The sequence below is a fragment of the Agelaius phoeniceus genome, chromosome 1 (genome assembly GCF_051311805.1).
Source record: "Agelaius phoeniceus isolate bAgePho1 chromosome 1, bAgePho1.hap1, whole genome shotgun sequence".
Lineage (NCBI taxonomy): Eukaryota > Metazoa > Chordata > Aves > Passeriformes > Icteridae > Agelaius > Agelaius phoeniceus.
The window spans coordinates 52,633,895-52,651,578 of NC_135265.1; the positions used below are offsets into that span (position 1 = coordinate 52,633,895).

The following is a 17,684-nucleotide window of genomic DNA, read 5'->3' on the forward strand; positions in this document are numbered from 1 at the left end:
TTTCCCCACCAGTCAAGGTGAATTACATTTTAAAATGTCTGATGTTTCTCTTCATGTCTTGAGGGCATTTTAAAAATCTGATGTGCTTAATATTTCTTGGCCATATTGACTAACCAGTATAGTCTTCAGCAAAGTCTGAAACTCTGCATTTGTCTCCATTTGGTTTCTTGCTAATAAAGTCCAAAACACCCCAGAAGAAATGGATGATTTCTCTCGAGATTATTTCTCTTGAGATTATTTCTCTCTGATTTCATCCTGCCACTATGCTCGGCCCTGCAGTCAGAACCTGTAGCTAATTACCTGTGGCTAATTATCTCTGTTCAGCCCTCCTGAAGTGCCATCCAGGGATTGTTAACTATTAACTTTTTGGAGACACATCCATGGAAAGGTTTTGTAATGCTGTGGTGATTGACAGCCGCCTGTCACATGTCAGTTCCTGTCTTGTATCTCTATTGTCGGTCTTTAATTCCTGTTTTAAATGGGAAAGTGAATTGTTGTTTTGTGTTTGTGCAGAGCCTGGCCTGTGGCAGGAGCTGCTGGAACTCATTCTGGTCACCTCAGTGCAAAGGCTTCCTGATGATGGTTCTGTGTCCCCAGCTCTCTAAGTGGTGAAATGCAGCCAGCAGTGGCCCATGAATGCATACAGGAATGTTTCCCACTATGGAGGCCTGTCAGGAATGAGTCTGACCTTTTCCCCAAAACCTCCTGAAGAAAACAGCCATGAAAGTGGTTGGTTTTTTATCTGGAAGGTTATGTGAGTGTCTGTCCTTCCAGTGAACCATTGTAGGCTTCTCTACAGCTGGTCTCAAGTCGTGGTTGTTAAGAAGCAGATTCTTAAGGCTTTGCTGAGTAGGAGGAGCAGCTGGGGATCAGGAAGGGACTAAGACACACATGATAAACATCTTTCAGAAGAGCTTCATGTCCTGAGCTTCTCATTTGTAAGAAACAGTAATCTCTGCTTACCCTGATTTTGGAAAGGGTCCCTCTGCAAATCCTGTGTGTGAACATGAGTGTCTGCACAAGGTCTGCTTATTTTGAGCCAGGAATATTTATTTCTGCCTGTTTCAAAATATGATGATAACACATTTAAGATTTTTAGGGGGTTTTTTTGTTTGTTTGTTTTTAGAGATGCTTTTATTGAAATTCACTCGATCGAGTCAATGTTTCAATATACTCCACATAGTTTTAAACCTGATCTTCTGAAATGAAAAGTTGGGAAAAACTTGAGAGTAATGAATTTTTTTTCTTTGTCATTGCTGTGATTTTACAGACTCCTTGCAAAATCAATTGTGATTTATTTTTCTATTAATTTTTTTAAAAAAATAGGGTTCAGGTGGCTTGGAGAGAAAAGTTCTGGTTCAAAACTTTCTTCCTCATTTTCAGATCATATTGAGTTAAATGGCTTTCTGCATATATCTTCTATGAAAAAAGCTGAGAGTTGGGGTTGTTCAGCTCTGGAGAGGCTTTCTTGTGGTGTTTTCCATATATAAGGGGTCTTATAAGAAAGACAGAGACGTTTTAACAAAGATTTTTGTGACAGGACAAAGGGTGATGGCCTAAACAGGAAGAAGGTAGGTTTAGATTTTTTCTGTAAATTAGATGGAGACATGAACAAATGGATAGGTACATTGACAGATGCCCAAGCTTAGTTGTTTTTATATAATGAAGATGGCTGTTATCATAAATAGTTCTCAAAGCATGAAATTTGGCTGAAATGTTCATAAGTATACACAAACATGGGGAAATTATTTTACCTGTATGTATTGCATTTCATTCATCATAATGTGCAATTTAAATTGAGGAGTAAAGTGGGTAATATTTGAGCATCCAAAATCAACACTAGGAAATAAATGCATATTTTTAAGAGATTACTAAATCTCTAGTAGTGAAGATTTTACAGCCACCTTTTCCACTTCCTGTTCCCAAGAATTAGCTAGTTCTTTTAAAACCAGACAAAAATGCACCTTCAAATTCCTCTTTGTACCATGTGTAGTCCTCAGAGATTTGTTGTAGACAATCTATTTTTTTATTAGTAGAAAATTTCCCTTTGTCAAGGCGGACTGGGTTAAAGAACACCTAGGCCAACTTGGCATCCACAAGTTCCTGGAACCTGACAGGATGCATCTATGAGTGCTGAGAGCTGGCAGACACCATAACAATGCTCTTTGAAAGGCCCTGGAGATCAGAAGGGATGCCTGAGGACTGGAAGTAAGAACAAATCACCCTGGTCTTCAAAAAAAGGGCAAGAAGGAGGACCCAGGGAGCAACTGACCAGTCAGTGATGGAGCACCTCATTTTGGAGACCATGTCTATCCACATGGGTGCAAGAAAGTGCTTGGAGTAGTCAGCATGGGTTCACTACAGGGAAATTCTGCCTGACCAACCTGATGGCCTATGATGAGACAAGTACCTGGATGGATGGGGGAGAACAGTGGACTTTGTCTACCTTGACTTCAGCAAGGCTTTTGGCTCTGTCTCTCACAGCATCCTCATGAACAAACTCAGGAAGTGTGGATGAGTGAGATCAATTGAGAACTGACCAGCAGATCCCAGAGAGCTGTAATCAGTGGCACAGGGTCTGTCTGCAGGTCTGTCACTAGTGGTGTCCCCAGGGTTCAGTACTGGCACAGAACCGTTTAACTTATCCATCAATGACTGAGCAAGTTCAGTGATGTCCCAAAGCTGGCAGAAGTGGTCAGTACCCAGAGGGCTGTGCTGCCCTTCAGAAGGATCTTAACAGTCTGGAGAGACAGACAGAGAAGAACTGTCTGAAATTCAACAAAGGCAATTGCAGAGTCCTGTGCCTGGGGAAGAAAAACCCCCTGCACCAGTGCAGGCTGGGGGCCAAACTGCTGGAAAGCAGCTCTGTGGAGAAGGACCTGTAGGTTCTGGTGGACACCAAGCTGTCCATGAGCCTGCAGTGCTCTACCAATGCCTGTCTGAAGGGAGCATGTGAAGAGCATGGAGCCAGGCACTTCTTGGTGGTGCCAAGCACTAGGACAAGATGCAGCAGTGTCACCAGAAACCAATTTACTAGGTTAGAAAGACAACATTACTACTAGCACCACTGATGCATGGGGAATTCTCCTCAAAGCGTGCATGCCTAGTAACTCAACAGGCCAGTTATATTCCTGAAATTGGCACATATTCATCACATTTCCTCAACCATGCATATATGCTAATTATTTACATGGACTTATTTGAATATGGTTCTGGATCTTCCGATGAATCTTTTCTTTTTGAGACTGTTTCAAATCTGGGATCAGGTTGTAATGTATTTCCTCTACCATGCTTTGTTGTGACACACAATCTGATTTTTTTTCTAAAAACTAAGATATCTGCTAGTACATATTGATCACTAATATAAAGGAAATAAGGAATAAGGAAGCATTGGCTGGCACAAGACTTATTAGTCACAGATGTAGAGAGAGTTAGCACAAGGCCACATTAATCTCTGGTATTTGTACTAAGTACTGTATTGTTAAAACCAAGCATTAATGATGAGTATAGGGATTATACACTATTGTGCTAAAGCTAAAAAAATTTTCCAACATCTTCCCCCGCTGCTGCGTAGATTTCTTAGAGAAATTGGACTTGTTAGGTAACAACTGGCAGAAACTGATGCACAGAAAGTTCCAGCAGAATACAGGGAAAAACTTCTTTACTGTGTGGGTGATCAAATACTGGAACAGATTTCCCAGAGAGCTTGTGGAGTCTCCCTCGCTGGAGGTATTCAAGAACTGTCTGGATGCAATCCTCTGCCATGTGCTCTAGGATGACCCTGCTTGAGCAGAGAGTTTGATGATCCACTGTGGTCCTTTCTAACCTGACCCATTCTGTGAGAAGTTCTTGTGCTCTGCAAAACTCCACTTTTGTGGCTGGTAATGGTTTGATCTAAGTGTAGTGGGTTGATGCTGGCAGGATGCCAGGTAACCCACCAAAGCCTCTCTCCCACTCCCCTCTGCAGCTGGACAGGGGAGAGGAAAATATAATGAAGGGTTCATGGCTTGAGATAAGGATCAGGAGACATCACTCATCAAATACCATCATGGGCTTCCAGCAGCTTCTCACAGAAGCCACCCTTGTAGCTTCTCTCTGCCAAAACCAGGCCATGCTAAACCAATACAGCAAGCAATAAGCTTTTTATTCTGAAATCTTTCATGTCTTAATTGCAGTTCTCTCCTAGTATTAACCCAATGGCATCTCATTTCATGGAGCAAGAGTAGCAAGGAAATCACATGCTTTCCAAGAGGGAAATGTAGCTAGAGAAGTTTAGGAAGGCAAGAAATCAGTATGCAGTAGTAATGCACCTAATTCCTTAAGCAATCCTTGATTATGTATTAAGTTTATTACTACTTTAAATAGCTTGAAATTGATAGTTTAGCTTCTAGGTTTTTCAAGTATTTTGCTATATGTTTTCTTCTTGAATGGTTTTGATCCTTTTTGATACTTTTGTGAGATATTTTATTCTTCTATCTCATTAATAAAGCCTACAAACAGGTTTGACCTAGCAAGTTCCTGTTTTATGGAAGGATTCAGTTCCTTTATCAGAAGATGCATCCTGACTTTCTACTGTGTGAAAGAGACTGAAAACTTATATACAGAAAATGCAACAATATGCATAAGTCAAAGGGTCTAAATAGGCAGTATTACTTGTTGCAACCTTTCTGCTTTTGCGAGGGTGAGCCGTGAGTTTTAACAGCAACCTGTCATTCTGTTGACCTTCATTTTATGGGTTTTTTTATGTCAGTGCTTTCCATCTTGCATTATACTACTCTGTATTTGGTATAGACTTGATATGCTGTGGTCCTGTTTCATGGGTTCAAGTTCTATTTTATTCCCAGACAGTAAATTGAAATAATTTAATAGAATACAATAGAATAGGTCAGCTGGAAGGGACCCACAACAAGCACCTAGTCCAACTACCTGACTACTTTCAGGACTGACCAAAAGTTAAAGCATGCCTCTTCAACACTGACAGGCACAGGGTACTGACCACTTCTCAAGGAAGTCCAGTCCAGGGTTTCACCACCCTTCGGGTAAGGAAAATATTTGCTTATGTCAAGTCTGAACCTTCCCTGATGGAAGCAGCTTTTAGCTGTTCCCACATGTCCCAGCACTGGGTGCCAGGGAGAAGAGCTCAGCACCTCCCTCTCAACTGCCCCTTTTCAGGAAGCTGTGGGGAGCAGTGAGGTCACCCCTTGGCCTCCTCCTCTCCAAACCAGACACACACAAAGTCCTCAAGGACATGTCTGCTGTGCCCTTTGCCACCTTGGTGCCCTCCCTGGGACACACTCAAGTATCTTCGCATCTTTCTTAAATGAACTGCAGGTGCTACTCAAGATGGGGCTGCACCAGCACTAAATACAGGTATGACCATCCAGTCACCTCTTTTGACCAGCTGGTGATGCTGTGTTTGGTGCACTCCAGGATGGGGTTTGCCCTCCTTGCTGCCAGGGCACACACTGCTGACTCCTGTCAAACCTCCTGTCAACCAGCACTTCCAGATCCCTTTCTGTAGGGCTGCTCTCCAGCCACTCCTCTCCCAGTTTAGTCTCATGTCTGGCATTGCTCCCTCCCAGGTGCAGAGTCCAGCATTTGGACTTGTTCAGTTTCATGCCACTGATGATTGCTGTAATTTAGGATTACAGATACCCCTGCAGGGCCTCTTGTCCCCTGAGACAGCCAATAGCACCTCCCAGTTTCATCATTTCAAACTTACTAACTGTGCATTCAGCTCCTGTACCTAAGTCATTGATACAAATATTGAACAGAATTGGCCCTAGAATTAAGTCCTGAAAAATACCACTGGTCACCAGTCTCCAGCCAGAAGTTCTAAGCAGTACAATATTCCACTCCCCTACCACATCCTTCAACAAAATAATAGATTTTTGTGAGAGCTGTAATCTCCAAGTGAATACCGAGCTTTACAAGAGAGAAGAAAAAATGTGTGGGGAAAAAGAGGAGAACAAAAAATATATTTGAATAGTCAACTTGAATTTTGTTTAAATTTTTTAATTTTTTAAATTTTTAATTCAATTTCAATTAATCTTTTTTTTAATTTGTTCTTCTTCACCTGGGCAACATGTCTTTGAGTTTCACAGGTGTAGAAAGAAGTCAGTCAATCAATCATTGTAGAAAGGAGCAGTCAGTCATTGCAAGCACCAGATCTGGGGCATAACGTCTTCAAAGCCTGCTGTTACAAAGCAGAACCCATTTTCCTGTCTATTGAAAGTAGATATGGTTTCTTATCCTAGGTCAATGAATATCTTTATAATAACAGCAAATTATTTCTTCCTGTAGCAGAGATCAAAAAGGAATGCAAAATTATCTCCTAAGTTCATTTTTGCTAGTTCCAACCTCTATCCTTCTTGCCTAGAGGTATATGAAAGTTACAGTCAGAAACAAAAGGGAGAAAAGAGCATTTATGAGATTCCCCCACTCCATGAAAGGAATTCTGTTCATCAGTTTGTTTGCACCGAAGAAATTAGAGAGGTCAGGCTTTTATGAAGCCCTAATCCTAACATGAAACCTCCAAATATGAAGCCAGTTCTACTAAAAGGATGATGGTATATGAGAGAATCTGTGGGCTCATGATTTGCTGCCATTGTATAAAACATTAAAAAAAAAAGGCATCCTAGGGATTGAGAAGTACAAGAAACTAAAAGAAGGTGTTGACCACCTTCTTTTTTGTTGACCTGTTGATCATTCTTCTTATTTATGCAGTATAGAAGATTTACAAGTGAGACTTTGGAGTAGGAGAGCTACAGATTTGCCAGTTTGCCTGGGAACAGATAAACAGATTTGAATTTTGTGTATTCTTATGTAGCATAAATGTGCCTTTCTGTAACAGTCAGTGATTCAGTGCTAAGAAGAAGAAATTGTTTCTTACCACAAGTTAGGTGAACATTACCCTGTCTTTTAAATTAATTCACACGCTTCTCTAATACCCGGAAAAATAAGATAGTATAGTCTAGAGAGAAGGGATCCTACAGACTCTTCCCCTGTAGAAATATACAAAAAAAGGAAGGGCAGTGACACTAAATTTATTATGAACTGATTCATAATGAAAAAGATTATGCTGCATTTTTATCACTTAAGAATTGCAGAGTATTAGTGCCCTCAGTAAAGGCCCCTCTAGGCTGACAATTTAACTGCAACACTGCATAATAATTATACAGGCAATATGAAATCTTCAGCAGCTTGTCTACTTTTCACTCTTATCTGCAATCTATTATACTCTGTAGTCTCATAAATGGATATAAAGAAATGGTTCTGATTTTTTTAAGGCATCACTAAAAATGCTAATTAAACCTATAATGATGAGCCTGCTGAGGATAGGGCACCAACTGCACAAGCTCAAGGATAAAATGTCACACTGGGCCAGTCTAAGGCTTGCTTAAATTTAGAAAGGGACCAGGGATATCTTGATTATTGTAGTTTTGCTCTGTATTTGTGGTGTATTTTGCACTGATTTGTGGAAAACTGCAGAAAATGTTGTGGAATCTCATTTGCAAGTGGGAAATTTAAACAGAACGAGTTTCTCTTTTTGGTGGTGTTCATAGTAGAACAAGAATTAGTATTTATGGCATTTGTCAATCTTTAAGATATGTCTGCGAAAAAGAATTAAACTAATGAAACTCCCTTTTAAAGTATCTTTTGTGTTCCCAGATATCTTTTTAGGTTGAAAAAATGTTTTCATCCCTTTATTTGTGTGCATGTTAGCACACATGCTGCTGTCACATTTAACTGCTTGCAGCATTCTGAGGGAAGTATACTTTCAGATTTTTTGCACCTGTGATTGCTGGGGTTTTTCCACCCATGTAGACTGGCCTGCAGAAGATAGAGAGCTGTTTCACAGGCTCATGCTACTACAAGTGATGGGCAAACAAGGGATTTGCTCCCTGTGCTCAGAGACATGAGAAATGTTCTTTCAGGCTGGTTTTTGGTAGGACTGTAGATGTTCATGTGTAAATGTGTGAAATTCTGCAATCGTTTGCTCTCTGTGGATAATTTGTACATTAGATATACAGTAGCAACCATTTAAATGTATAACCTCAGGATATAGTAACTCCTTTTGGTTTACTGGCACTCACCTCCATGGGAATTTCCTTCTGTACCCTTATCATAAATTGGTTTGAAACAGATCTGTTCATTAATTGGGTCTACTAATGATTATAATATATTGTGTCTTTCCTACCTGGGATTTTATTCACTGTAAAGTCTTTTTATTTTAAAGTGCTACTCTTGAAGGGTAGCCTTGGTAGGGCTCTGTCTTGCAAATAACTGATACACTGAAGTCTATCCATTTCAGCACAGGAACAATCTAAGCTTTGATAGTAGGGATTGGCAGGATTGGGTCCAACAGTTTTCAATATTATTTTGAAGTATAACAAATTTGCTGTTTTTTTTCTATGTGTTTAAGCAGTCATTGATATGACATATGAAAGCTTTTAGACATACAAGTTTTTGCAGGAACTGTGGATGCTTTTATCTTCAACAGCAACCAAAAGCCTGGTTGGCTCAGAAAACATTCTCTGAATAGTGTTCACATAATAGCTACTTGGTACTGTGTCTATTTGTGTGAAATGACAATTGATGATATTTTAGGGTTATAACAAAACAGCTCTTCTTAAGTACATCCTTTTAGAAAAAATGGCTGTATTTGTCTTGCTCAAAATCTCAGCCTAAAAGCTTTTATTGTTGTTAAGTCAAGCTCTTACACAATTAATGATTAGTAGAAATATTTCTGGAACTTTGTTTTTACTTTATTGCCAGTCATATTTGATTTTAAACATAAATGTTCTCAGCTTTGTTTCATCCTTGTTCCTTTTCTCTTCCTCCCTTCTGCTGCTGTCTTTGGTGATTGTGTTGATTTCCACCCCTTCCCTAAGTCTTCTTTCTGCATAGCATTTTCTGCACCCAGATGTTTATGTTCTAAAACAGATTGTGGTCTTTGCCTTTCCCCTGGGTAACACTCTGACATCTGTATTTAGTTTTTTGCTACTGTAGTTGCTTTCAAGTGTGTGCTGCCATCTATGGAGTAATCATAGAAATAAAGCTGGTATAAAAAAGATGTTTTATCAGAAGATCATGGAAAACAAGATCTAGATAGTGGAGGAGGTATTGTAGAGCTGTTGGTCAGATCTCCAGAAATTTTGTTTCTCTGTAGTCCTGGATCTCACAGCAAGCATGGCTGAAAGTACACCTTTTAGAAAATCAATGCTTTCTAGTAATGAAATTATTCAGTTCTTTCCTTTAAATCAGAATAAGTTTGCTTTGTCTTTCAATCTGGTAACTCATTCCTTTTTCTTTTCCTTCCCTGTTACCTTTCACATGTCCTAGTTATTCTGCAGTTTCCAAGATCTGTTTACTATATCTTCCTAATTTGTTTTTCAAAGCCTAATTTTAATTCCTTATCCTTTCCCAGCATCTTGTTAACTGGCTTTATGCCTCTCCTCAGTGTTTAGCTTCAGCCTGACAAGTTCCATGTTTCCCTCCTTCAGATCCCTTCAGAATGCATTACTGAAGATTAGCCCCCATTCTGTCTCTCTTTCATAATATTTTGTTCCTTGATATCTATTTTAGAGTGTACATTTATTGCAACACATCTATTCAAGATGGTCTGAAAAGCACTTGGAGAAGTAATTTTCTCTGTGCTGGGGTATCCATGCACGTAGGGAAGCTGCCACTTTTGTCTTGATGCTGTTCATGTGCGTTCAGCTTGCAGATTTTTGACTAAGGATTTTAGCATCTCACAACCTTGAATGGGGTTAGGTGTATGAATTCCTGGCAATCAGACTTCTATTCATTTCAGCTGTCTGTAGCAAATAACAACTATGTCTCTAGGTCTTTCCTTAGCAAAAAGAGTGTTAGAGTGGGTGTATATTTAACCACTACTTCTTAAATGCTTTCTTATAACACAAGGCATTAGAATCAAAAGGAAAAGTTGTGGATAAAGCATTCTTAAAAATATCATCTGACATTTTCTTCTTATTGCTGAACTCAAAAAATTGATTTTATTTTCCAGCATCAAAACAAAATGAAGGAAAAAAAATCGATGCTGAAGATTGATCAATGTTTTTCAAAACTGACTTAATAAGATAAAAATCAATGTGGCTGTATTATTTGTCATTCTTTCATCACCAGGAACATTCAAACATGGTAATATTTGATTCTTAAGTTAAATGTGAAAATATTTCAGTTACCTCCTACAGAGGCAAAAAAAGTATAACAAGGGATTTATTTAGTCAAAGTTTAGTTTTCTTTTTAAACCTAGTTTTGGAAATTTGAGTTCTGCAGAAATTGAAAACAGTTTGATATTTTAAGTGGCAGTATATAATTATTCCTTTAATCACACAGACTTAAATAGAACAAATTATTACTTGTATTTGCAAATTAAAAGCTCTGATCATCCCTTCCTCCTGCAAATATCAGTTCCATCTTGCTTGGTTGAGAGATCTTTACTCAAAAAATTGGAGATAAGCTTAGGAACTGAATTTCCCTCATGGCAGTTTCACAGTGCTTTGAATTTAGAGGTTTACTGTACAAATGCACTGGCTGATGTTTTTGGCAAAAATGAGTTGTTTATATGTAATTTATTTGTTTGTTTTTATTTTTCCAACATTCATTTCCCTTTTCTGCTCCTGCTATCCCCAGTACTATTAAAATCTCTTATTGATTTATTTAAAGAAAAGCCTTAGAAACTGACTTCTGTTATATTATTGAACCAATCCTTAAAACATAAGTTTGGCCTGACAGTTGAGAGGGTTTTTTTTAAAAAAATACCTGCATTTCAATATTCCTGTTCACCTACCTGCTGACTTGGGTTTAGCCATTTGGGCTCCCTGTTTGAAATTCCTCTTAACTACTGAGTGATAGAAAATGTCCTTTTAGGGAAGAAAATCATTGGGCTCACATAATCACTGGAATGTGTGAACTGGGATTTTCATGAGGTATCAGACATTGAAAGACTCCTGATAAAATCCTAGATATTGGTGAGCCTCTGGTGCTGGCTTCTTCTGTTTTAAAGATTTATTTCATGAGCATAGAAAGACAGCAATCTGCATAAATTTCTACTGAATTGATTCCTTATCTGCAAACTGGGCCAGAATGTCATAAAATAGGAAATGCAAACCTGGTATTAGTTAGACACAGACTTTGAGAATATGGAATTTAACCAGGTTCTCTGTGGGGCCAGCTACTTTCTCATCTGCTTTTCATATTCCCTTACTGATTGATTAATATGGTAAGTTTGCTCCTCTCCTCCAGTAGCTCTGAGCAGCAATATGTGCATTCACTGGGATCAGACAGTCCCACCCCTTCATCTCTCACTCATCATCAGCTTCATTATCCACACTATCTGTAATCACACAATGAGAGAACTTGTACTTGCAGCTCTCCTCTTCCTTTCCTCCTCCCTCCATGCTGTGAGGGAGAGGTGGCAAGGCATATTGCATAGCTAAAAGCTTATCAAGCCTGAATTTGTTACACCTCTGAATTTGGCAGGCAAGCATTCACAACCACTACACATATACATGGCTCATCACCGTGTGAAGCTGGACACCCTGAGAAGACAGATAATATTGGATTGGTTTTCTCATTGCTCTGCAAACAATCAAATAGACTTAAGCTATGCAATCTGATATTCCCTAATTGACAGCTTTTCCAAGGTTCATTTGTTAACTGAGAGCATGACATGTATTGAAGTTGTTTCTTCATAATGCATTTGACATTAACAGGAGAAGCTGCTGAATGCCTCAGACATCAATGTCTCAGCAATAAGATATTTTGCCTACAGTTTTGACTTTCTAACTAGTGACTTTGTATTTGCAAGAGCATGTAAAATGAGCATAGGACAGGACAGGGCAGGAGAAAAAGCTTAAAAATGCATTCTCCTAAGAAAATTTGTGGGACTATTTTTGCTGCTTGGGACATATAGTTGACTTTTATGGTTCAACTGTTCTTCATTTCTTTTGGTATAAAACCTTGATATCTTGCTTAACAAAGTGTTCACTGAATAATCATAGGGCTTCAGTGTCCATATATTTATAAATAGGCATATCTGATTTTATTTATAGTGATGAAGAATTTGTGTGTAAAAGACATACTCAAGAGTTTTTCTTGCCTGCATCTACAAGAGAATAAAATAAAAATGGAAAAAAAATCCTCTATTTCAAAGAAGCTTCTCCCACATGAAGTCCAGGCTTATTTAAAGGAATAAATTTTCTGTGTAGAAGAGACCAGAGGATGATTTCTCCACTGACCTTGTCACTACTTTTCATTTGCTTCTTGCTTGTAGCTAGTTTCCATCAACATTTTCCTAGTTTCTTAGAACACAGATTGTGCTAGAACTGTAACACTCGGCACTTTTCATTCTGTTAAAGATCTCCAGTTTCTACTCTTCCTTGTAACTGTTCATGGGATGTTCACACAGGAGCTGTAGGTACTAATGAAGAGATTTATCACAAATACATCATCTGTTGATGTATTAATAGCTGTTGCTTCTCCTGCATCCCATGAATGTTTTAGTTATTAGATAAATGTATCTTGGATGTAAAAAAATCTTTTAATTTCAGTTTTTTTCATTATTTATTGTAAGCAGGTTACTCTAAATATTTAGGTTCATTTCTCTAGCACCTAGTTAAATTTCTGCATGTATTCTTCCTTCTGGGTAGAGTACATGCCTGGAGAAGTACATGAAATTTTACAGATGTTGTCAAAATAATTGAAGCATTTCAGTGGAGCTTTGACTAGCACTGTTTAGGAGGTGAAACACAGCTGTTTAGATGAGGAAAAAATGTGTGAATGGATCAGGATGCCTTCATTTCACAGGAATAAAGAGCCCAGGTTTGACAGAAGGACCTATTCAAATAATGCCAGGGAAGAATGAGCAAGGCTAGATTCTGCTTAGAAAAGCCTAGAAACAAACTTTTGAAAAGCCCTAAGGTCTAGAACCTAAGCACACATCTCTCCTCCCTCTGTAAACATCAATGGCCTGACTTCTTGCTGCAACCAAATATTCCTGAGCCCTTTGGGGACATTCTGGAGCTGTCCCCAAGCACCTCCACTTTTGTTTGCAAGGTCTGGGACCAAATGCCATTTGGGCAGGCACTGACAGCAGAAACACTTCTGTCTTGCAGGGCAAGCACAAGCTGCATGTGGACACGGGGCTGGAGGGCCCCTGGTGTGGCCTCATCCCCATCGGGAACCCCTGCGAGAGTGTGACCACGACGGGCCTCAGGTGGAACCTCAGTAAGTGAGATGCTTCTGGGACAGGGGCTCTGCTGTGCTCCTCACCCTGCCTTTAGAGCAGCTTCACCAGCCATCAAGGGCCTTACAAGTGGGAAGGTGAAGCATAGCATCGAATCCCTGCCAGGCCATTTTTTTTTCCTAGAAATTGAGGGATTTATACAAAAAAAAAAGCAAGAGAAATACGTTTAAACCTGAGATCTCACAGGCAGAAACACATTTTCCATTTGGGAGTCATTGTGCTCTTCAAACAGAACATTTGTTGAGGTCATGATACATTACCATCTTGATACATTGCCCTCCAGGGAGAAGAAGCCATGAGTGTCTAAACTCCTGCTTATAAGCCATAAAGTTACAACAGACAAATACTAACAGGATACAGATTAGCAAAGCTACCTCACTTCACCTGAACTGCTTCATGTATATTGTCTATTTCTCAACCCTGAATGAACAGATCCTTTTTCTTACTTTAAAGTGGAAAAGAGTCCATTTGATCTAGAACCAGGGACATTTATCTGTAGAGAAAGGAGGTTTTATGACCCAAAAAATCAAAACAACTTTCATCCTCCTGCTTCTTCCTCCCACACTGAGCCATTTGGGATGTATTTACACAGGAAAGTAATGGGATATTTTCAATGAACATTCATTAAAACTTAAGTGGGAGCAAAGCAGTAATTGAGAGGCTCTAGTCTCAGCCTGATTGACATGTCCAGGCTTTAGAGCCATTCCATGCAGAAAGGGCGTGCTGTTCTCACAGTTTGCAGTGCAGTGCCTTCACTGGCTAAGAATTACGGTGAGTGACCCACTGTACCAGCCAGCAGATCATCTGCTGGTTCCACTGAGAGCCTGACAAGTGCAGTTAAGGTGGTGGTAGGCATTAATAGCTCATTAATGATAAAATATATAAATATGGCATTAGTTTTGGATTGTGGGAGAATTGCCAGATGAAGGGCTGTCTAGCTAGCAATATTTCTGTCCTTTTAAACTGGATTGGAAGAGCTGAATATATTGCATGAGAGACATTCCCTTAATTTGAAAGAGAGTCAGATATTTTCATTTGTATGTATAAATACAGTTGACATATACAATACAGAATTTTCATCTGCTCATCTCCTGTTGTCCAGCAAATTCAGTGACCCATTGCACTGAGGTACTAATTTCTCAGAAAATGTTCTATCCTTCAGAATGAGGTAGAACAAGCTCAAGACAGCCTCATGTTAATGAAAGAAGCATCTCTGAATCCTGTGTTGTATTGCAAAAGGCTACTGTCTGGATCAAAATGTGGTAGATGCAATGAGGTTGCAGCCCTTTCTTCTGATTTTTATTAGTTGAAAAAGCCATTTTTCAGATACAACAGAATTTTTTCAGTTTAATTCCATAAATTTCCTCAGATTTACAAGGTGCTCATTAGAAAGTTGGTAATTTTAAAGATGGTCTGTCTGGTCTGTTTCTTGGTTACTACTGAATTATGATTGCCTCATCTACTAAAGCTAAGGAGAAAGGGATTTCAAGTTAGCTGTGCCAGCTGGAGGAGGATGCAGGGGGGAGATGAAATGGCAGCAAATATTTTTTCTCTCTAGGGTTGGGTTGAGATATCAGTTTCTTAAATGTTGATCATAACTAGATACAGACCTGCAGGGATTTTAATACTCTTCATTTCATCTTTTTTTTTTTCTGTTTTTCTGGGGGACAAAATGTATTTATGTGACTGTTTCCTGCTTGTTTCATCTTAACACAACACCATCATCTCTGCTTCTCCCTGCCCTTGTTACTGTTATTTTCCAGGAGGAAAGAGAGCAGACCTTTACAGTGTTTTTCTTAGTGATGTATAGATTGCATCCTGTTACAGGCTGTTTTCAGTCTCAATACTCATGTTTCTCCCAGCTTGTAGTTCTTTCATTTATTTCCCCATATTAATCACAGATATATATGTAAAACCAAAAAATGATCTGGTCTTCCTTGAAGAGCCTCAATCTATCTGAGACATAAAGGCCATTACAACCTGAAACTGCTCTCTCACCCAAGCCACTAGAGCTCAACTTTTCACTCATCCAAATGCAGAATAACCATTGAATTAGGTTATTGTTCAGACACTGATTAAAAAATTGAAGTGCAATTACATTTCCCAAAAGGGAAACCAACATCTTCAATTCATCACGTGGTTAGTTGTGACTTGGTTGGATTTTCTTCCCTAATAAATAGGACCTACATTCTGATAGTTAAAGTTTGATGCTAACTTCCATTGTGTTACTGGACTTTTATGCTGCCTGTAATTTTGCACTTACTTCAAAAAATATTAATCCTCCTGTAAATTGGGATGGAGAAGCAGAGGATCAAGTTGGAGGAAATAGAATAATAAGAATGGAAACTGAAGTGTGATATGGATGTCAGCCTTGCTGCTAATGGTTGGCAATGGCAGAGCTTTACCACTTCATTCATTAACAGCAATCTGAGCAGACACCTTTGTAAACCTCCGTGTAAATATATTGCAAACCTCAGTGAATAATTTTTTGTGGTTATAAATTCATTTTCATGTGTAAATCATAAAAGGAATTAAATTTTTAAGCCAAGCATGACATGAAAGGCCTATTCCTCAAGTTTGTTATGGAATTAATTGGATGTGACCTAACAAGTTGGGTTTTAAAAAGCAATTTTTGAGCTCTCAGGATATTTAAGTATCTGGGCAGTAAACTAATTTCAGAATTTTAGTTCAAACAGTGATGCATTATGTGGTAGGGGAGCCCTCATTTTTGCAAACAGTAATTTCTAGCAAATCAAAAATCAAATAACACTGCAGCACAAGAAAGAGCTGGCTTTGCATCAAGGTTTTTGATGTTTAACATCAATTTCTGCCTGAGCATATCTGGATTACTCTGCCAATTAAATTGTAAAACCTTCAAGAGGTAGTCAAACCTTATCTGTGTCCAGTGTACAGGTGCTGTCATGATAATTCATAGGTTCTGAATAGAAAAAGACATGGATAAATACCTAGGACAAAAGCTGTATTCAGGTTAAGAATAAGCTACCAAAGGTCTCATTTCAATGGCTGAATTAGATAAACCCGAAATCTGTAAGTTATTCTGCTAGCAGAGAAACAATGACGGCTTTTAATATTACAGAATTCAGTATTTTTTGTATGTCTGTTTGAGAATGCAGCATCTATGCATGCTTTTATGCATGCTTATCTTTGTTATTTGCTAGCACTTGCCACAAACAGAATTTTCATTTATTTCAGTTCTCATCTTATGGGTGAAGGAACTTGGAGAAGAAAGTGGAAAATTGATTAGAAAAAATATTTTTATTCATACTTGCTATTGTGTAGCACATACTCAGAACACATTATAAACATATTCTTTCCATTCCCAAAGTGATACTTATCTTTTCTCTATTAAAATCTGATTTACAGCACAGGAATCAGATAATGCTTTGTCTGATTTGACTCACCTGACTGCTTGCTGATAACAGCTCTCATGTCTAATAAATAAATAACAAAAAATCCAATAATGCCAGAACTACCAGCATTCTTCATTAGGTCCTCTGTGGTGCTTTCATGGAAGGTAAATAAAAATGAAGGCAGAAATCAGCTGCAGTGCTCATCAAAGAAGAGGTTGGAGGGTAATGGTAGGCTTTTTTAGGAGATGGTTCCTTTTCTGTGGAATTACTTTAGAAAATAATTTTGCCAAGTAATTTATTCTTCATCCTTATGGCCTTTGATAATGCTGTATGTGACGCCTGTACTGAAAATGCCAGCATATGTGTGTATGTATGTGTGTGTGTGTATATATCTATATCTATCTATCTATCTGTATAAACTCTGTGTATATGTGATTGTGCTTTCCACATAATTTTCATGGCAGTTTGCCTTCTTTAGGCAGGAAGTTAAATTGCTGTAAAATGCTGCCATTCGAAAGAGTGCCACTGTCATTTCACTTCAAAAGGCAATAGCAATAACAATGGGAGCAAGACCTTTAACTGTAGCAACAGAGCATCCACTGACTACTAATGTCACAGGTAGATGAACAGGATCCCAAATCTTTTTTATGCTGTTTACATTGTTAGTAAAATTGAAATGTTTGCATTGTTTTATACTTCACTGGGGTTTTATTGATGTTGCATTGTGAATTGAGCAAAAAGTTTACAAGAGCTGTTGTGGTTTGTGTTTTAGGAGAATTCATAGTCTAAAAGATGAAAGAAAATTAATAACTTCTTTTTAAAAAGAGAAAAAAGAGTTTTTTTCTGGGAGGCTGTTCTGGGAAAGGTTGTAAATTAAAATGGACAGGTATCTGTGCTAGTGAGGCTGCTTGTCTAAGCACTCTCTAACCTGTTTCACAACTGAAATAGTTTATATCACACATTTTGCTACCCCAGTTCCGAGTGAGGCAAACTAAGTGGTGCTTCTGGGAATAGCTTTGTTTTCAGTGGCAGAGTAAATA

The 17,684-nt window shown here is 38.6% G+C and overlaps 1 protein-coding gene across 4 annotated transcripts in view; it reads left to right on the forward strand.

Moving 5' to 3' along the window:
- Positions 1–17,684, forward strand: part of TPK1 (thiamin pyrophosphokinase 1) — a 304,375-nt gene that overhangs the window by 227,819 nt on the left and 58,872 nt on the right. For all 4 annotated transcript variants that reach the window (XM_054639468.2, XM_077178868.1, XM_054639477.2 and 1 more), the window contains one exon: positions 13,143–13,254. In XM_054639468.2, coding sequence (XP_054495443.1) covers positions 13,143–13,254 — 112 coding nt within the window. The remainder of the gene's footprint in view (positions 1–13,142; positions 13,255–17,684) is intronic.